The sequence below is a fragment of the Anoplophora glabripennis genome, unplaced genomic scaffold (assembly GCF_000390285.2).
Source record: "Anoplophora glabripennis isolate ALB-LARVAE unplaced genomic scaffold, Agla_2.0 scaffold79, whole genome shotgun sequence".
NCBI lineage: Eukaryota > Metazoa > Arthropoda > Insecta > Coleoptera > Cerambycidae > Anoplophora > Anoplophora glabripennis.
In genome coordinates, this window is record NW_019416623.1 from 546,443 (window position 1) to 569,807 (window position 23,365).

The 23,365-nt window shown below is 32.9% G+C and overlaps 1 protein-coding gene across 1 annotated transcript in view; it reads left to right on the plus strand.

Annotated features, from left to right (window-relative positions):
* Positions 1–23,365, plus strand: part of LOC108917166 — a 69,237-nt gene that overhangs the window by 37,622 nt on the left and 8,250 nt on the right. The window contains exon 2 of the mRNA XM_018723645.1: positions 17,750–17,974. Coding sequence (XP_018579161.1) covers positions 17,751–17,974 — 224 coding nt within the window. The 5' untranslated portion in view covers position 17,750. The remainder of the gene's footprint in view (positions 1–17,749; positions 17,975–23,365) is intronic.

Genomic DNA, 23,365 nt, shown 5'->3' on the forward strand with positions numbered 1-23,365 from the left:
TTATTGCCTTAGCAACGTCAGTATGAAGGACGCCATTGAAATTTTTAAATTATCATAACTTCTAAATGCCTCAATCGATTTCAATAAATGAGGGCCCATTTTAAAGAACTATTAATAAAATTTATATTTATGGGAATAAAAATATAATTTTCTGCGCAACAGTAGACGACGCTAACTAGAAAAGTTTACTAAAAAATTAAATTCAACGATATAGTTTTTTTTTTTCATTACTTGATAGACCATTTATTAAGGAGGTTTATCTGATTTGGAATTGACGAACAAATATTCATAAAAAAAATAATATAAGCTTATTAATATGAAAAAAATCCTCAAAAAAATATTATGACTAGTTTGGATACCTAATAAAATAATTTTTCACGATTTAGTACATGTCTTATGAGAATGCAGATTTTTTTGGTCTTTCCACTTAGAATGCGCAGCAATTGACAAACAGTTTTTACAGCAACTTGTATAAATAGGAAACCGATATCTAAGGAACCGTGTGACAGCTCGTATAAATCCATTAGGTACTTGTAATATACATAATTTATGATAATTATCCTTCAAACTGCTGTTGTTGATTAACTTAACGTCCATATGCGTGATAGCGGCAACGCCGCGGTTCTCGACGTAGCGTATTATTTGAAATTCGCAGGTGTGACATATGGTGTATATTTCAAGTTTAGGTATCCAAACAAAGCCAGCCATGTGCAACGTTGCCAAATCTAAAGGCTTACTACTTTAGTCACTAGCGAATGTACAGAAACTCTCGTTAGACTTTTAGACGTACCTTCGTACCCGATAAACCTCCTTAAGGAAAACAAATACACAAACCGGAGGTCGATATCTTTTTTCGTTATGGTAAAATAGTGAAGTTGTGCTAGAACATCCTCCTTTATTTATTCTATAAATAACATTGACATAGTCCAAGCCAAAGTTAAACTATACCAACTATACTTGTCCGTAAAAAGTACTTGCTTTATTAGTTAGTGTCATTTGTGTGAGAAAAGTACTTGTGTTCCATATGAAATTTCCAGGTCTCTAACTAATTTCCTAACACTTATTTGAGGATTTACTCGTACATGGACACAAGCTTAATATCATCTTCCGTTCTTGCACGGTGATATTTTCTTACAGAATGTAGTGGCGTCTGGCTAAACGCTGACATACTTCTCTGAAATCCATTGGAACAATGTTGGTTGCGTAGAGATGTAGGTCAATAATAATTGTATTTTGAGTAAATACGACATATTTTTGTTATTCTGACCAAGACCTAATTTTTGTAGGGGAAAAACTGGAAACAATTGTTAATTTTTTATTAATATTTTAATTTGAACGATTTTAGTGACGAAATGTTTAGATGAGTAGTAGAAATATGCCCCACAAATTATTTCATTATTGAACTCACGGATGGACTTACTAAGAAGGGATCCGAAATAGATTTCAGTGGTCGTGAGCACATCTCCCAGTGTGGTCAGATGGGCTCTGGGCAAACTGACTGAGTCAGATCATAGGGAATACTGAGCTTCAAGGCCAGGGCAAAGCCATGCGAAGGAACTTATGTAGTGGAGTAGTTATTTCCCACAATATCACTAGTTATAAACTATGTTATATTTTCATAGACCAATTTTTTTTATATATTTCTTAGACACAGTAGCAATAGTACAAATGTTTGGAAATGTGGTGGCAGTAGTTGCTAAGCTTTTACTGATACAAAAACAAACTGACTTTTCATAAACAATACAGTGAACTAAAATAATTGAAAATTTAACGAAAAGACATGTATTTTATTCGCAACTGAATGATATACATATATAAAAGCAAAACAAAATAAATTTGGAAAATGGAATAACGTTTTGATTTTTGTGTTACGATTATTATTATTCTCAGTGAAAATAGAAATTGCATATTTTAATCAAGAGAAGAACTACATTATTAGCTGTTTGATTTGATAATTTGGATAATTATCGAAAGCCTAATTAAGTACATACTTAGGAAATACACTTCGCAATGCATTATTCTTCAAAAGGTAAAATTACGTTCTTCCTTCTTTGGAAACCTGATAATTACGGAAAGAATACTAATTTTATTATAATTTCCTATGGTTCAGAATTTATGAAGCAGTGTTACAAACTTCCATGGTAGATAAAATTTGAGTGTAAAGTCTATTAAAATGCTCTATTTTGATTGTTTCAACTGTAACAGAATATAACTTTTATAGTCAGTTATAAAAAATTTTCAGGAAATGATTATAACTGTTTTCTTATGTTATAAAATAAAAATATATAATATAGGTAATTTAAATAACAACTAATAAACTTCTTAATTTGTTTTTAACATTTCTAAAGAGTTAAGTAACATTATTTAATCGCAAAAATTGTAAAATCACTAAATTTCATGGTTGTTTTTATAAAAATTTAATATCTCATGTGCAGCTAGCGGCTAAAATAGAAATCTGTTGATCAATTAAGTTTGCAGTCACATGCAAGCTTCCTATTTTATTTTTATACCTAGTTAAGCATTTACCATGAATTACATGAACTACATATTTTCATGTTGAAAGTATTTTATTAAATATGAAAACAAATCCTGCTGGGGAAAACTGAATTTTTATATTTTTGTATAGAGTACCGAAACAGAAAGATATTTCAATAAATAAAATTAATATTATTATCACTTTCGAAGACTTAAACGGTAATTATCAAGAATATTTTGAAATGCATCCAACAAAATTATATTAAGTTAGAAAAAATATTTTTTTGGTTGCATTATTAGTCAAATCTGCACCACCCCTTTAACTTTGTAAGCATTCTTGGTTTGCTAAGTATTTGTTCTCCCAAAGCATAGGATTAGGGATGTACAAAGAACGCTGACAGGTGTGAAGCTACAGTTTCCAAATAGAGCAGAAGTTACATGCAGGAAGGGCATATCCTCACAAGGAAATGAAGTCTCTACAATAGCTTCGTATTGCTGGGCTTAAAGCGTCCTTTAAAAGTACGTTTCTCAGGCAATGTTCTATCTTTTTTCTGATAGTATTTCAAAGTATCCCGGAAAATAAGGTTTTCAGTGAAAGATTTATACTTGAACAGCGTCAACATCATACCTTACACAGTATCATGCTTTCTTCTGACTTTCAAATATTTACGACGCTCATTTCAAGAAACGTCGTGAATTTGCTATTACTTTATGAGTAGGGTAAGTCGGGAGAAGATNCATTCCTCCCTCTTCAATGGGTCCCTGTGCCCTTAGGAAGCATTTCCGAACCCATGTTCATATGAACTGTTTTACTTAGTTTTGATCATAGAATCGGCCTGTTCAGGGTTGTCAGCTAATTATGAGACACCCTGTATAACGTAAGTTGAAAATACACGTTTTAGATATAGTGTTTCCCTTCATAAGTTTTGTTTCAACTTTTTTTTTTATTACCTTAGCAACGTCAGTATGAAGGACGCCATTGAAATTTTTAAACTGTCATAACTTCTAAATGCCTTAATTATTTCAACAAATGAGGGCTCATTTTAAACAACTATTAATAAAATTTATATTTATGATAATGGAAATAAAAATATTATTTTCCTGCGCAACAGTAGACGATGCTAATTGGAAAAGTTTCCAAAAAAATTAAATGCAACGATATAGTTTTTTTTCTATTACTTGATAGACCATTTATTAAGGAAAACAAATACACAAACCGGAGGTCGATATCTTTTTTGTTATTGGGAAAATAGTGAAATTGTGCTAGAACAACCTCCTTTATTTATTCTATAAATAACACTGACATAGTCCAAGCCAAAATTAAACTATACCTAGCTTGTCCTTAAAAAGTACTTGCTTTATTACTTAGTGTCATTTGTGTGAGAAAAGTATTTGTGTTCCATATGAAATTTCCAGGTCTCTAACTAATTTCCTAACACTTATTTGGGAATTTACATGGACACAAGCTAACACATTAATAATAATACCTTCCGTTCATGCACGGTGATATTTTCTTACAGAATGTAGTGGCGTCTGGCTAAACGCTGAAATACTTCTCTGAAGTAGCGTGTTCTTCGAGAGTATCGCAAAGCATATTCTCTTGAAGCTATAAAAGCATTTTCCAAATATTGAACATGAAATGCCGACATATCATACGCTTCCACATTCATAAAAAGACATTTTCCTTGTTCGTAGCACGTCTAGTTTCCTAAGTACAGCCGCTAAGTACCGTTAATGGATCACCCTGTATAGAGTGGCTTAGTAGGAACTTAATTTATTAAATCCATTGGAATAATGTTGGTTGCGTAGAGATGTAGGTCAATAATAATTGTATTTTGAGTAAATACGACATATTTTTGTTATTCTGGTCAAGACCTAATTTTTGTAGGGGAAAAACTGGAAACAATTGTTAATTTTTTATTAATATTTTAATTTGAACGATTTTAGTGTCGAAATGTTTACATGAGTAGTAGAAATATGCCCCACAAAATATTTCATTATTGAACTCACGGATGGACTTACTAAGAAGGGATCCGAAACAGATTTCATTGGTCGTGAGCACATCTCCCAGTATAGTCAGGTGGGCTCTGGTCAAACTGACTGAGTCAGATCATAGGGAATCAAGGCCAGGGCAAAGCCATGCGAAGGAACTTATGTAGTGGAGTAGTTATTTCCCACAATATCACTAGTTATAAACTATGTTATATTTTGAACTGAATGATATATAAAAGCGACACAAAATAAATTTGGAAAATGGAATAACGTTTTGATTTTTGTGTTACGATTATTATTATTATTCTCAGTGAAAATAGAAACTGCATATATTAATTAAGAGAAGATCTACATTATTAGCTGTTTGATTAGATAATTTGGATAATTATCGAAAGCCTAATTAAGTACATACTTAGGAAATACACTTCGCAATGCATTATTCTTCAAAAGGTAAAATTACGTTCTTCCTTCTTTGGAAACCTGATAATTACGGAAAGAATACTAATTTTATTATAATTTCCTATGGTTCAGAATTTATGAAGCAGTGTTACAAACTTCCATGGTAGATAAAATTTGAGTGTAAAGTCTATTAAAATGCTCTATTTTGATTGTTTCAACTGTAACAGAATATAACTTTTATAGTCAGTTATAAAAAATTTTCAGGAAATGATTATAACTGTTTTCTTATGTTATAAAATAAAAATATATAATATAGGTAATTTAAATAACAACTAATAAACTTCTTAATTTGTTTTTAACATTTCTAAAGAGTTAAGTAACATTATTTAATCGCAAAAATTGTAAAATCACTAAATTTCATGGTTGTTTTTATAAAAATTTAATATCTCATGTGCAGCTAGCGGCTAAAATAGAAATCTGTTGATCAATTAAGTTTGCAGTCACATGCAAGCTTCCTATTTTATTTTTATACCTAGTTAAGCATTTACCATGAATTACATGAACTACATATTTTCATGTTGAAAGTATTTTATTAAATATGAAAACAAATCCTGCTGGGGAAAACTGAATTTTTATATTTTTGTATAGAGTACCGAAACAGAAAGATATTTCAATAAATAAAATTAATATTATTATCACTTTCGAAGACTTAAACGGTAATTATCAAGAATATTTTGAAATGCATCCAACAAAATTATATTAAGTTAGAAAAAATATTTTTTTGGTTGCATTATTAGTCAAATCTGCACCACCCCTTTAACTTTGCAAGCATTCTTGGTTTGCTAAGTATTTGTTCTCCCAAAGCATAAGATTAGGGATGTACAAAGAACGCTGACAGGTCTGAAGCTACAGATTCCAAATAAAGCAGAAGTTACATGCAGGAAGGGCATATCCTCACAAGGAAAGGAAGTCTCTACAATAGCTTCGTATTGCTGGGCTTAAAGCATCCTTTAAAAGTACGTTTCTCAGGCAATGTTCTATCTTTTTTCTGATAGTATTTCAAAGTATCCCGGAAAATAAGGTTTTCAGTGAAAGATTTATACTAGAACAGCGTCAACATCATACCTTACACAGTATCATGCTTTCTTCTGACTTTCAAATATTTACGACGCTCATTTCAAGAAACGTCGTGAATTTGCTATTACTTTATGAGTAGGGTAAGTCGGGAGAAGATGGCCAGACCAAAATATTTTTTTAGATAGTATGATTTATATTGCACTAAATAAAAAAGCAAATACGTATGTACGTTGGGTAATTACTTATACATCAGTAGCGGGGTGGAGAATTTGTTTGTTTGAATGGTATATACGTAATTTGAAAAAAATAAAAACTACTGCGATTGGCCATATTCCCCCCAAGGTAAGGGAAAGATAGCCATAAGACTTCGGGTGATTTAGCCATATTACAAAAACTTATTTAAATAAGATTTTTATTATCAAAACATATAAATAAAACAAAAATACAATAAAATAACACAAATTCATGTAAAAGAAGTTTACAAAAATATGATTAATATTTTAAATACCAGATAAATTTATATAGACGGCTTCTCTTTCAAACAAAATTTTCCACATTTTTGGAATAAATCAATAAATGACGTACATGATTCATGTAACCAAAATTTACATCTTACACAGCAGATCTAGTCATCTTTATTTGTAGTATTATTATATTCCTCCCCACAACCGACGCATTCGTTTTCATTGAAGTCCTCTACGGAACTATCGAATTCAGTAGTCAAAGCCACGTCTTCTTCACTTTCGCTACTGAAAAAATCCATTTTCTTCTCCTCATTGCCGAGATGGCCATCTTACCCCGTTGTGACTGAGAGAAAAATGTGCTACTTTTTCTAAACTAATTCGACTGTAGAAGCAACGATTTTGAGGTTGAGATGCACGATGGTGTATATTTATCATGTTTATACCCAGTAATTACCTCAAATTTGTAAAAAATTTGAAACATTGACTAGTGTATATAATCACTAAATCTACTTTACTTACCTCGAAAACCTTTTTTGTAAATATTTAAAAAACTATTATTATAACAACAATACCATTTGCATCGAGGATATAGCACAACAGAAACTAACGTTCAGACCGTCCAACAGCGTCATCAGTTATCTGGAGTGCTAAATATTAACTATGGCAATCTCTCCCCCTATGGCCAACACCGCCCGACTTACCCTATAGATATTTGAAATATCCTCACATAGAACATAATCTTATTACACCCTTGTTATACGTTACGGTGAACAGTTGAACATTTTTTTACAGCCACTAAATAAAGCCTTGATAAAAGTACATTTAAATAATTATTATTTTGAGCCTCATATACTTGTGGAAAAATACTGGTTTATTGATAACACAGGTACATAAAAACTCGGAAAAGGGACATACCTCTCTATATATTTTGTCTTCAGAAAACGAAACTTCCCCGAGAAATCTCCTTAAAGTTTTTTCAATCCAAAATTTGCATTTAGTACACTGTAAAAAAAATTTCATCCAAATTTCGTTCAATTTTTCTCAATAATGTATCAATTTCTGTCCACACTCGTTTGAGTGAAATTTTCACTTTATTAGTATGAGTACAATTGAGTGAAACAATTGCATTAGAAATGAGTGAGTTTTACTCAAATCCAAGTTACGGCTAACTGCCAATTGAGCGACTTTTGACTCTATTCTGACTATATTAAACCAATTTAGAGTTGACTTTTTCTCTAATATGATTTAAATTTAACTATTATTGAGTCATTTTTTATTCTGACTTGTTTTTAATTAACTCATAAATGATTAATGATATACGGTGTTGAAATTAATTCACTTCGCGGGGGCCTCCTCCTGTCCTGGCTGACACCCGCCAGCTGAGACCCGCCGCTGCCGGCTAAGGCCTGTTCTCCTAGCAATCACGCTTTTCTGGGCCATCTAACGGGCCCCTATTAACTGTGGTCGAGATTACAGAAGCAGTATGTAAGTGGTCACGGCGTCATTCAAATTACTCGAAATTAATATACATTTAGCTCCAAAATGACCAGAGGGACGGGTGCAGGAATATATGGACTCAGACCCAGATGGAGTGCAAGCTACAGTCTGGGGGAGTTCCCTACCGTATTCCAAGCAGAAATCTTCGCGATAATGGCGTGTCTGGCAGAGAATGTACGTAGAGGTTATAGACGTAAACTCATATATATATTCTCTGATAGTCAAGCTGCATTTAAAGCTTTAGGACACAAGGTAAGTTCAAAACTGGTGTGGGATTGTTTACAAGTGCTGACTGAACTGGCCACCAACAATAAATACAGTCAGACTGTGTTGGGTGCCGGGGCACAAAGGCATTTGTGGAAATGAGAAAACGGATGAATTTGCTAGACGGAGTTCATTGGCTCGGAGCCCTTCTGTGGCACATCTCCCAGTGTGGTCAGACGGGCTCTGGGCAAATGGACTGAGACAGGCAATACTGGACTTCAAGGCCAGGACATAGCCATTCTAAGGAGCTCATGGAGTATCCTTCGAAGGAAAGAGCGAATTAACTACTGAGCTTGAACAGAATCCGGCTCAGGAGAGTGACAGGACTCATAATCGGGCACTGTCACTTTAGGAAACATCTACATAAGCTAAAGCTGGTAGACAGTCCGATCTGCCGAGGATGTGAATCAGCGGATGAAACTTCTCTGCATATATTGGGCGAGTGCCCGGGATTTGCACGTAGCAGAATGGCGCTCCTTGGGAGACCCTATTTGGAACCCAAAGAACTGAGAGAAGTGTCAGCAAGGAAGCTTTTGGACTTTGTAAAAAGGACAAATCTACTTGCTGAATAGGATTAGTAGTGGGACGCACAATAGGCCTAATTAGGCCGCAGTGCAATGGGACTTATTAGGACCAACCACTAGAAGAAGAAGAAGAAGCATATACATTTATAAACTCACTCAGTAATGAGGATATTTACTCTGATTTAGGTACAAGTGTTCCAAATACGAGTTTACGTGAAGAATTTATTTAAGGAGTACCTATATTTGAGTGAAAGTATTCAGTTTTAGTTTAAACATGATCACAAATGAGTAAAATGATCAAAGTGCCCAATATTGAGTGAAAATAATTTCACTCAATGGACCGAACCTTTGCTAAAATTCCACATTTCGTGGGTCTCTGCTTGAGATGAATTCTCTAAACGGGTCAACGTATTATCACCGTGGGGCTCATCGCATGCTCTCGATATTCGAAAACTCAATCAACTCTTGCTACCCTTCGGCTTCAGGTGAACACTAGAAAACCATGAACCAAACCACGAATTTATGACCCGAAGACAGCAAGATCTACACACTACACAGCAAAAAAGTGTATGAAATATGATTACTATTTGGCGTTAAAATGAAATATAAGTATGGATTAAAAGAGAATTCATCTACTTAAATTATAGATTGTACGAACATTAATTAGAGTGATACAAAAGAAGAAAATTAAAAGACTTACTTTAAATCACCGTATATATTTATTGCAACCTTAAGTGGTAATTTTAAAATCGAGTAAATTTCTTGGATTCTCTCACAACTGTCTTCATGATTCCAGATAAACTTCTTTTCACAGCCACAAAGAGGAACCCGTTTACGAAACGTAAAGTTGTAGTAGATTTTGGAGCATTCGTCAAGTACTGTAGGGTTACAATACTGATTTTGTTTTCGTCTATATGCCTGTGGTATTGGGGTAGTAGATCATGTCGAACTGTGAATTAGTTTGTTTATGACTTGAGTTCGTCTAATGTAGACTCCGTCCAATGTAGAATTTTAGCTTATCCTTCGATTTTAAGGGTGGTTTTCTGGTTTTCCTCCAAAGTTAAAAGACTACAGTCGTTGATTGAATCTTTGAATATCAAAAACATGCATGAGCCCCACGAAATATTAGGAACCACTATTATTTCCATTGTGGTAATATTTTCATGTTTATTTCACTTATGAATCTGCATCGCACCTGCTTTCTGGGTAGATATTAGGGTTAAAAATGTTTAAAAATGTATTTCTATTTATTGAGTTCCCATAAATTTAAAAGCAAATAAAGTGAAAGGCTGTTAACCAGAGTTTTTATTAATTTATGGAATAAATTATATGCATTAATCTGAATCTCATTATGTACCTACATTTGTATTCCATAGTCTTGTTATTATTAGTTATACTTTCCATAAAAATGTTACGGGAGTTTTTTGCAACAACTGTAATGATATGTAAACGGGTTATGCTCCAACGTATATTGATTTTATTATAAGCAGCTGTTATTTTCAATTCTGCTATCAGCAACAAAAGTCTGCCTTCGTAAATGTTAATCCTTTTTAATCTTTTTTTAATCTACAGCATCACACTAGTTAAGTTCAACATTTTAGTAGGCGTCTTTTTGCACGAAAATTTCAATGGTAAATGATTCTAGCTATTGTAGTTGTAGTGCCTCAACAGTAGATGATAAACGTTACTGATTTAAATAAATTCTAGAACCTGCTCGTAAATTCTAATAAAATATAGATATGCTATAGAAACTAGGTAAACTAACTTAAATAATTATTTAAAATAAAATTCAGAAATATTCTGTCCAAACTGTATTAATAATAGTTGTCATATTGAATCCAATAAATAATGTTATAACCCTTCAAAGAAAATAATTATGTTCTTTATTCATATATTTCTGCATTTTAAGATAGGGATAAATTTACATATTTATATTTGATAAATGAACGTTAACAATTTTATGGAAACATGGAAAATGATTAGCTACTGTATTATGTTTGATTGTCTCTTCGTTTTGTACAATTTAAAAAATGTATTCTATTGCAACAAAATTTAATATGTTGTTCAATAGAGTTCTATAATTCATATTTACTTCTCTGTTTATAATACAGAACATGATATATTTTGAAAATATTACTAACATATACTTACCAAACGATATGTTGTGTTTTACTTAAATCTTTTTATAGAGGTTTTTTTACGATTTTTTATATTAGGTTAGGTTAGGATTGTCCATTCTAGTTGTGAATAATTGTACAAACGACTGCTAAACACAGAAGAAGTATTTTTAATTGCGTTTGTTGATATACTTGAATACTGTCTGTGTTTCATTTCAAGTTTGACTATTGACTTCCTATACTAGTACCCAAGAGAATTTCTAGAAAATTTGTGAATCAATTTTTCTACAAATTTTCAACAGTAGTGCGGTAGCAAATGTTACAATATAGAGAATTTTTTGAAAAATCTGTAATTTTTTGAGAATTTAGTAGCATTTACACTAGCTGCACCCTGCCACGTTTTGCATTGGCTACTTTTTAAATTCTAATTAATTATCGGTATTATATGATAATAACGCCACCTATTGAAAATTGCTGAAACTACCTTCTAAACCTCTCCAGTAATGTGTCGAACATAACCCACAATTTTGAGCTCAGCCGATCGAGTGATATTCAAACCTATAAGTGATACACAGTGATTTTTATAAAGAATGTCTCAAAAATAACGCAGGATTTGAATTGTGCGCTTTTTTTATTCAGAAGAATTGGCAGCATTGTACAAGGTCACATGTTATAGTGAACACGTTGTGATGAACGAATGAAGATTGTGAAAATTCATTACAAATACGGAGAGTGTGTAGCTGAGATTATGCGCAAGTTATGTAGAATTTTTGGTAAAAGGAACGCCTCGAAAGGAACAACTGTCGTATAGTTTTATAACTTGTTCAATTTTGAGTAAATTTAATTTGGTGTTCTATTTGGTTTAGAAAATTAACGGTTGATAATTAACTGATTTGTGCAATTCTTTTGAAACATTATCAAAATTCGATTATTTTTTAAACTTTAATCTTCTGTGGATGGAAAAGAGGCTTATAATTCGTTAAGGCATGGTTCTTATAAGGAGATTATACTTAATTTATTTTATCCTCGGCAATCTCCTGTTAAGCTGTATCCTATTCAGAATGGTGTACTTTGTTATATGTTTTTACGCTAATATTTTTGTTCAGTTCGCGAATTGTTAAGTTTTTTGTTACTGTAAGAATATAATAATGGCGAAGATAATGCAATCCTGTGATTGTCACCATCCCTCCCTTTGTTTGGCTTGAATCGTGAGAAAGTAGCGTTCAGTTTTTTCGCAAAATAGCCAGACATCTTATTGTATAACGTGGTCGTCGTTCCGTGAAATTTACAACACCTCAATGAAGATTTAACGCGGTGAATGACTCTGACAATTAATGGAAACAAACATTAAACATAGTTAAAGAAGAGCCACAACGATGAAAGTGTTTTATCTTGATTACATTGTCCTTGTTTTTACAGCAGTTTCATTACCCAATGCATTATATCCCTCTTGACCTATTTGGACATAGAGAGTATTTCTAAATTGTTGTATCGAAACATGAAGCCAAACAAAAATGGAAACTGAAATATTTTTCTTATAAAAAAAACACCTTATACAGGGTGGCCAAATGAAAACGAAACAGAGCCATTTTTAGGAACTGCGTCAAGATTGTAGAAAAACGCTTAGACGCGTCGATTTTAGATTAAATGGGGACATTATTTGCTGATATTTTTGACTTCACCACTTTCACTCCCAAGCAAGGGTAAGCATCACCCCAAAATATTTAAATGGCATTGGGGGTTGAGTAATATTTCTTTCGAAAGTTCTTACAATTGCCTTTACAACAGACTTTAAATTTTATAATCCCGCCCAATACTTTGAAAAAAATTTACATTTTAAAATTTAAATTATCTATAGTTGCTTACTTACTACTTAGTTGATTAAATATTCAAACTGATGACCGCCCGCTTCCATAAGAATAAATATTTTGTTCGAAACGTTCGCGCACATTCCGAAGCATTTCCGGAGTGATTCGATGGCATTCGTCGACGATTCTTTGACGCAAATCTTCCAGCGACGCTGGCTGTGTTTTATAGATTTTACTTTTTAGGTATCCCCACAAAAAGAAATCAAGGGGCGATAAATCCGGTGATCGTGGAGGCCACTCAATGCTGCCTCTTCTCCCAATCCAATTCCGTAGAAAACGTTGGTCCAAATACTGACGGACAATTAACGCATAATGCGGAGGAGCACCGTCCTGTTGAAAAATCAAATGATCTTCATCATACTCTGGAACATTTTCAATAATATCAGTCAAGGCAGGGTCAATAGCGTCTTCCAGTAATTGCAAATACATTTGGCCAGTCAAATTACCAGGTAGAAAAAAAGGACCCACCAGCCGGTCACCGAAAATTCCAGCCCATACATTTAATTTTTCCGGTTGCTGTGTATGCACCTCGTGAAAAACTCTTGGGTTTGAATCGGACCAATAGCGGCAATTGTGACGATTTACCGTCCCGTTCAAGAAAAAACTGCATTCATCAGAAAAACAGATGTTAAAAAGGAACTGTGGATCGTTCCCTGCTCGCTCACTCATTATTTCGCAAAATTGCAAACGGCGGTCATAATCATCCTCATGAAGTTCCTGGACTAAATGTATTTTGTATGGATGGAATTTATTCTTCTTCAAAATGGTTTGTATGCTAGTTCGATTGATCCCAGACACAGATGCCAGCTGCCTCGTACTTAATGTAGGATCAAGATGAACTTGTCCCAAAACTGCAACTTCACTAGCTTCATTAACTATAGGTTTTTCAATTTCTCGTTTTTTATTGGCTACGTTCCCTGTCTCTTGAAATTTTTTTACTAACTCTAGAACATACTTCCTCCTGACATGTCGATCTTGATGTTGTTCATTAAATAGCTGAGCTGTTCTATTCGCACATTTATTGTTCATAAAGTAAAGCGAAATGATATCTACACTTTCCGCAATGGAATAAACCATAGTGTTTAATTTTCAAAAACACAATTAAATAAACTACCAACCAACGCTTCTAAATAATACTAGAATATGATTTGGAATCCACTAATTTTACATTCATTGTGTGTGTATAGCATTCATTTCTGTTTTTTACAATTATGTTTTTTTACGAAAGTGATAACAAATCGTCAAAAATCATGTAACGTAAGAAATACTAAATTTATACCATTGGCGTACTTAACTCGAATGACTGACATTTTTACCGATACATTAGTAACTTATGTACAAACAATTTATATTTGTACATAAGTTTCAACTTTAAAATCAAATAAGTATTGGGCGGAATTATAAAATTTAAAGTCTGTTGTAAAGAGAATTGTAAGAGCTTTTAAAAGAAATATTACTGAACCCCCAATGCCATTTAAATATTTTGGGGTGATGCTTACCCTTGCTTGGGGGTGAAAGTGGCGGAGTCAAAAATACCAGCAAAGAATGTCCCCCTTTAATCTAAAATCGACGGGTCTGAGCGTTTTTCTACAATCTTCGCGCAGTTCTTGAAAATGGCTCTGTTTCGTTTTCATTTGGTCACCCTGTATATTTGAAACTAACAGAGAGGAAGGTACACTGTCTAATTGTCTAATTAAAAGATAATTTAATTATAACTATTCCACCGGAAAAGTCCTGCTTATTTTTCTGTGGGAAATAGGTGGACATATTTTGGTATACTTACTATTAGAAAAACATTTAATAGAACCTTATAAACGTACTTTTAAGAGATGCTGAGTCCAATAATGCGAAGCTGTTGTGTAGGACTTTAATCTAAAGACTAAACGTGTTTGTTTTTTAAACGCATCACACTACCTGAGATTCTTGCTCTAACTTTGCTCTTTCAGATTAGTATATCTAGAAATAAACTTTTTATGGACAAGATTTTGAAATGATTAATTTTAGAAACCAGTGAATGTCTAAAAATTCTCTCTATGATCTCATAAAATTGTTAGCTCAAACGTGATTAAAAATGAATGTTATTAATATGTATTAATACGTTCCAAATTATTTTTATTACTAGTATCACTCTTGTTAAGACTGTTGTTGTGTAACTTGGTAATCCATAACACTTAGTACTTATGACCTATTATGCATGCCGCCAATAAGGACAAGCACTACTAGCTCTTCTGCAATCTGCTCTAGAGATGATAGAAGTATTTCTCCTAGGTATTTATGTCTTTTCACGTTTAAACAAACACAGTGACAGATGATTTGTATTGTCTTCGTCTTGTGTGCTTAGTTCAATTTAACTGAAATCCTTGTGAAGTTATCCAAGACCTCTTACAAGTCCATGACAATCCTAACGTTGATTCTACTTAGCATGCTGATTTTCTGATTTTTCAACAGTCAACAGTCAATGGATCTTGTTAAATGACATGTTGGTTCTGGTAAATTGACTATTTGAGCCCTGCTTGGTCAGCATATCGGACCTTTCATTGACAGTTATATTCTTGTGATCAGAAACTTAAGTCAGATTTACACAATTTTTCTGCCTAGACCTGAACAAGTCATTGATGCACTCCGGTACTGTGCGGGTTGTGATTCCATGAGACAAGAGGACATGTCAGCCGCCTGTCTGTGCATATTTGACAATCTTCAGTAGGTACTATACTGTCCCTTTGATGTTTTTATGTGCGCAGATACCTCAGTTGAAAAACGATGGCATACTTCCCCAGAGAGTAAATAAAGATAAAAACTCTTTCTAGACGTGAGCTCTGTGTCACTGTCAGATATCTTCAAACAAATATCTTGTCATTAGCAACTACCATCAGGATCTTTACCTTACCACCGCTCCCACGGTTTTATCTGGTATGAGTGAGGTGTAGCTTTAGAAGTGACAGAAGAGCCTCCGTAGGAGCTTTACGTAACGCTCTCGTCGTGCTGACCTGTAGTATCTGTAATCCTAATCTGTTAAAACACTCTGTGACTTGTTGAATAGCATGCTAAAATATAACAAATGCATAACTGAAAGAAGACCTAATAACAGCAGTATCGCATTGTGTATTATTATTATTATTATTTGATGATTTGAGATTCTTTGTTAGTTGTCACTTTGGTACTTTATAGAATTAGATTACAAAGGTAATATCTATTGACTTCAAACAAGCTTGCGATAAAGAATAGTGCTAGAGTGTTCTGTTTTTGCCTTCGTAGCTTTCGAGAGACGTCAATATTTATATATTACTTTTTTTTTTAAATATATCGATGCGAAGAAAAATAATCGATTTTTTTCAGATTTGTAACTCAACTTGGGGACATGGGATAATTTTTTAAATAAAAAATCCCTAACATGTTTCTGAACAATGCAACCATTTAAAAAATTATAGCAAGCTAGGCATTCGTGGCAATCTGTTACACAAACATAAGCAGGAAAGTCTACGTGATTGGCACATTGCCGTAAAAACCATCTGCAAAAACGCATTCCTTGATCACTATCCAGGGGTAAAATCTGTTGAACTGGTTGCAGATGATGGGGGTGCAACAGCTGGCGCCTTAAGATGCGATGTACGGTGCGAGACGAGGTTCCTACTTGCTGTGCGAGTCGTCGAGTACTAATTGTGGGGTCTTCGTCAAGATTTTCCAACACTTCATTTTCAACATTAAGGTTCACTTGCTGATCACGTGCTTCTTCTTGAGGAATAACACTTCCCGTATCTCGCAGCCGCTGAACGCACTGTAGGATTTTATTTGCATATGGAGGGTGACGTTGTGACCATCTTTCCCAGTACAACCTAGTCGGCGCGACCGCATTTTCTCCGGCTGCACCATACACTAACACCCTATCGACACGTTGGGAAATAGTAAATGCATTGTTTTCTCGGTTCATTGTAAAATTAGTTTATGCACAAACAAACAAATTAAGCAAAGCAAGAAATAAGAATTTCGTTTTTAATGTAATCGGCATGTTATTCTTATTTTTTACTTCTTTATAAAAATTGCACTGTCACTATCGTGGAATTACAAAATAAAAACTTTTGTCTGGAATCTTTCATTTTTTAACACTGAAAGGTCGATGAACGATGCTTAATATTTAATAATTAAGTGAATAATGAATTCAATACAAATACAAAATCAGTTGGCTGCACAAATTTTTCACGATGTAACCTAACCTTCTTTTAGTATTACTAGTATTAGATTATACCGACTTAAATTATAAGGTTGCATTTCGGGTCGCATAAAAACATTTCCAAAGTTTTTAGTAAATAATACAGGGTCGGCCTTCATTTTCGTTGATTAAATGAACTTTAATTTACAAAAAAAAAAAGGGAAAATAGAACTCTTTGGTATAAGAGTTTTCTATTGCAAATATCATCAGGAAGCTGTAGTTTAATTTTTATAGATAATACACGCCACACCCTGTATAAACCTTGTTTTATCTCAATCTTAGGAGTCGTTCTCTATTATCTCTATAAAAATATGTTTTTGAAGTAACATTTTTATAACCCTATATTATTTTTTCTAAGCGCTTTTGGATAAATCTGTAGCAATTCTTTGCTAAAATAGCATTTATAGTTATCGTAATTTTAAAACACACTGTATCTTTTCTACCGAACTGATTGAACTAAATCTTCAAATGCAATGTGCCTGTCTAAAATCTTACTGATATTCTTCGAAAGTTTTACCATCACAACAGAAGTAGAATACCATTTTAATAATGCAACCCCAACTACAGAGGTCGATAATGGTACTCAATACACTAAATTAAAATTATATCTGTATGATATCTAGTTTTTTTATGTTAAAAGCATTAACACACAAAATATTTGTACATTAACACCGTTATTTGTAATTATTACAAAATAAATTATACAGGGTGTTTATAAGCTTGGCGAGTTCAAATATTTTGCAAGATCTTGGAAACTATTGATCACGTTTCTATAAAATCATATACGGGAGATGAAAAAAAAAATATATGAGACATCGATAACAATTTTGTGCAATCAATACCTAAATATTTCTCTTCTTTGCAGAATGGATGTCGGGGTGTTGCTTTTGGCAATCTTCTGTTCCAATATCCCACAAATCTTCGGCCATGGAAGACTGATAGAGCCCCCTAGTAGAGCATCTGCTTGGAGGTATGGTTTCGATACTCCCCATAATTACAACGACCATGAGTTATTTTGCGGGGGATTTACGAGGCAATGGGTGAAGAATGAAGGAAAATGTGGCGTCTGCGGAGACCCTTGGGATTCTAAGTACGTATATCAAAAATTCACATAACACCAACAGTAACATTTTCAATATTTTTTTGATAACGTTGTGACGTTTTGGAAAAGAACCGTTACTTCAAAGTCAATTAACAATGGAAAGTACACTAGCTTGAAGAGAATATATCAACAATTTCCACAAAAGAGTCATCCAAAAAGTATATGTGAGCATCGTATGAAATTTAAACTCTAATAGTTGCTAAAGAAAATTTTTGAAAGTCATACAAACAAGACTAATTTTACAATAAAAGTGAAGAAACAATTCAAATAATTTTCTGTGACATTTGCGGATTTACAGTGAATACTTGTGTGACATTTCATCGAGAAATATGGGATTTGCTGTTTACCAATTACTAGAAATCAGTCAATTTGCAATTTATTTACTTGCCTTAATAATTCATACTACTTGACTCGTTATTAGATGCTGCATTTATAAAATTTATCAGTAAAATTATTATCGTACCACCAACTTGTTGAGTAACCTTTAAATTAAGATTAGTATATTATAAATAAATACGGATTCGTCTACTTGATATACTTGAAATCTATAAAAAATGTAAAAAAAACAAATTAGAAAGTTATGTGTCTCAGCTAATTAAAAAAACAAACTATAGCTATCATATTTTTAATTCCTTTCCAAAATCCTCGTTATCATTGACCTTTAAATATCATGCTTCTGTTTTTTAATCAATTAATTTTGTTTACATTTGATATTTATTCAAATAGGATGAAGCATTCGCTTGTTCAAATATTGCTTTGTATAATAGGTGCATTATGCAATGTGATTTAAGTTTCTGATATAAAGCTTTATATACAGGGTGATTCATTAACAATGGGGAAATCGAAGGCCGAAGATACTACACGTGAAATGGTGACCATTGGCCAAACATGCCTTATCCGAAAGTTGATAGTTTCGGAAATACAGGGTGTTTAATGTTAAACTATTAAATCGTTTTTTGCGATTATTCTGAAAATATGTAGGTTAGAAACTTGAAACTATATTTTTATACGCGACGAATAAGATGCGTGTTGCAATTTCAGTGTTGCTCATACAGGGCGCCACTTACGACCAATTTTACCAAAAATTTAGTTAATAACTTTTTACTTTTTTACTCTTATTTCATTTCGGTATCTCGATTCGTTTTCGAGAAAAATAGATTTAACAAACACTATGTTTTGATAATACGAGAAATTAAAGGCGAAACAGTGTTTCTTCATGTTATTACAAGAATTAACAAATGAAATGCGTAATAATGATAATGATAAAGTAATTGTTCGAAGAATCCACCGTAGCACCGATACACTTTACGCAACGTTTTCTGAGAGATTTTATAGTTTGAAACAACATATTGGTATTGAGTCTTACTTCGTTTTCAGCGATTTGTATTCTTTGCCACAACTCTTCATGCGAACCAATAGATTCTTTGTAAACTATATTATCTTTCATTCGAGACCAAATAGAAAAATTAAGAGTACTGAAGTCCGGAGTTCTGGGTGGCCAAGCAAAAATGCTTCCACGGCTTGAAGAAGTTCTACTTTATTTAAGAAGAGACATGTGGTCCATGCACGACGGAGCTCCACAGCATTTTCTCGGCCAGTGCATGCATATTTAGATGCAATTTTTCCAAATTGCTGGATTGGCCCGTAACGAAGGCCCATACGACAAAGGTTTATATGAAGTGATGACATGGTTTTGACTTCATCAGTCACTTTAGAGGGTTCTTTTTACCATAAGTTGTGGACATCCTATGTAAAGAATTCGATCGTTGTCACCGATACAATGAATTGGTCTACTATTTTCAAATGGTATGAAAATAACCAAATCATCAGTACTACCGCATTGCAAATGTACAAATTTAAGTTTTTAAAAGTCTGTTCAGAAAATAATAAAACTTTTTTAATTACGAACTAATGGAGGTATTTAGTGATATCTCCTCTGTAACCACATATTATTGGATTTCTCATTTAGTTTTCGTGATATTGTTATTTGAGGTCAATGCGTTTAAGTGTTAGTGACGATTTTTGAAATGTGCGATTTTCTGGAACAACAATACAATTCGTGAAACTGGTGAAAACTTTCACGGAAACGTTTCAACTTTTGAAACAAGCTTACCGAGATGATGTCTTGATTCCTACGCAATGTTATGAATGGTTTTGACGATTTAAAATTGGTCGTCAATTAATTGAAGATGATCTTCGACCAGGAAGGCCTTCGACTTTAACTGATGACTCCCACGTTCTGAAAGTCACAGATCTTGTGCATGCAAATCGCCGATTCATATCACACTCATTGTCAGATTTGTTAATTCGTCAGTATTCTGCCAAAAAAATCAGATTACTGTCCTCTTTCAGCCTTCTTACTCGTTAGACCTGGTTCCTTGCGATTATTTCTTATTTCTGAAATTAAAATCAGTGCTGAAAACACGCCCTCTTCAGACTATTGATGACATCAAACCAAATTCTTCTCAAACTTTAAAGGCCATTTCAAGTGAAGCTATTCAGGATTGCTTCGCGAAATAGAAACACCGCTGGGAAAATTGTGTGAACAGAGGAGGGGCGTACTTTGAAGGAGACAAGGGCCAATAATGTATAAAATTAATAATAAAGTTTAAAAAATAAATTTAGGTTATTTTCTGAACAAACATCGTATACAGGGTGATTCACAAAGGGTGACTAAAAATTAAACCTCGTATTCTTTGGCGAATTTTAAGGCGAGTCTTTCGTATAAAATTTTTATCTGGGACGTTTCGTTAAAAAGATACAGGCTGTAAACTTTAATAATGTATTTAATGTTTTTAATTATTAATTTAAAAACTAGTAAGTGAAATAATTTGAAGTTGGGCAGGGTGAGTCAGTTTTTTGTAGACAAACTTTAACAGGAGATAGAACACATGTTTTTAAAATTAAAAGTTCCTATAAACTTATATCGTAGAAGGCTTCGTTTCCGAGATACAGGGTGTTGAATATAAATTTTTTTCTCGAATTTTCATTATAACTTATAAACGAATGCTTAGATTTTTTTCATGTTTGGGGGATGTTTAAAAACCTGTACAGTGGCGGAGTGGAGGGGGTGCTCAACCCCTTTCTTAAACAGAACTTCTACGCCAATGACTATTTTTTAAAAAACTGTTATTTTCATTTTCTACATACAGTTTAACAAAAATAATGTCCCTTCTTCTGTTTCGAAATTCATGTGCATTTTCAAGTTATTAAGATTTTTAGTGTTTGATGTGGTACTAAATTAAGTAATTTACTTATTATCAATTATTATCGGCTAAATATTTTAATTCTGTCAACGAAACCAACCTAAATATGTTTTGTTAAGGATTCTAAATAGCCGAAATATCTTATTCTTTATCTCTTTCCAATGTAGTCAAAATAAATATTTGTTATATCAAGCCATACTCAAATACAATACTTTTATAAGTTGAAATCTGTTTCGTACACTAATTTTAGTAATCCTTATTTATTTTGTGCTGCGTAAATGCTAATGTACTGCAACTAAATTACTAAAAAAAACATTGAATTAACATTGATGTTAATGTTTATGGAGAAAATTTTTGAATTTATAACAATATTTAATTAACAATTGTGGAATTAATAACAATTTTTAGCAATAACGATTTATATATAACAATTACAACAATTAATAACAATAACACTAGTATAATAAAATTAGACACTTTGTTCAAAATGTAAACCGTTCTTTTCAATACACATTTAACAGCGACGTACAATAGAACGTCTTAAGTTAACTAAATGATGCTCCCTTATTTCATTGCAAGCATCTCTGATGCGATTGTGAAGTTCTTCAATTGTATTAATCGAAGTGATATACACTTTTTCCTTAATGAATAACTACACAAAAAAGTCAAGTGGCGTTAAATCGGGGGATCTGGGAGGCCACGCCACTGGACCTCCACGACCTATGCACCTCCCCGGATAGTTATTGTTTAGCCAATCTCTTACATTTCTGCCATAATGGGCCGGGCAACCATCAAGCTGAATACAAGACTGTCCTCTTAAATTCAAAGGAATGTTTTCCCACATATTACCATGCTCTTCTTCTAAAAATTGTAGGAAATTGGTACATACACAAGTTTAATAACACTTAAAGAAACTTCTTAAAACTTTTTGGCAACTGCACAATAATGTATTGTATGTATGTAATGTAACAGATTTCAACTTATAAAAGTCTTGTATTTGAGTATGGCTTGACATAACAAATATTTATTTTGACTACATTGGAAAGAGATAAAGAATAAGAGATTTCGGCTTTTTAGAATCCTTAACAAGCCATATTTAGGTAGGTTTCGTTGAAAGAATTAAATATTTAGCCGATAATTGATAATAAATAAATTACTTAATTTAGTACCACATCAAACACTAAAAATCAATATAACTCGGAAACGCACAAGAATTTCGAAACAGAAGTGACATTATTTTTGTTAAACTGTATGTAGATAATGAAAATAACAGTTTTTTTAAAAAATAGTCATTGTCGTAGAAGTTCTGTTTAAGAAAGAGGTTGAGCACCCCCTCCATTCCGCCACTGTGCAAGTTTTTGAACATTCTTATCGCTTGTTTTATGCCCCTTAATTAATAGACATTATCCCCCAAACATGAAAAAAATCTAAGCATTCGTTTATAAGTTATAATGAAAATTCGAGAAAAAAAATATATATTCAACACCCTGTATCTCGGAAATGAAGCCTTCTACGGCATATGTTTATAGGAACTTTTCTTTTTAAAAACATGTGTTCTATCTCCTGTTAAAGTTTGTCTACAAAAAACTGACTCACCCTATGTATGTAAACATTGTCTAAAATCTGAGGCCTTTTCCTAAAATTTAGATGCTCCAGTGGCGGAGATACAGGGTATCGGTGGCATATTTTTCTAAATAAAATAGTACGCCACTTCTTTACAATCATTATATTTTCGGATTCGTCTTCCAATTTTCTACAAATTACTACTCTCTTATGTTTTTCGAAAAAGCCTGAGTTTCGAGCAAAACTTAAAATAAGAATTGAACACTTTTACTTGACACGACAAACATTAATCATTCGGTTATTTATTCGAATAAAGAAATTAATAACATTAGTCATCATTTTAATAATTTTATTTGAGTAAATGCTCAAATATCTATACCCCCATTTCCACGAACACAGGCGCGACATCTTTTTGTTAACGAAAATGTATAATTTTTTCGAAATTTATTGTTGCTTCAATCTGATGAAAAGCATTATTTATTCGGCATTTTATTCGAATATCGAAGTGTGTTGTCAGTTTGTTTTATTCGAAAATTATGCTTTTTTCGAAGAACATAAGGGGGTAGTCATTTTTAGACAACTGAAAGACGAATCCGAAAATATCATGATT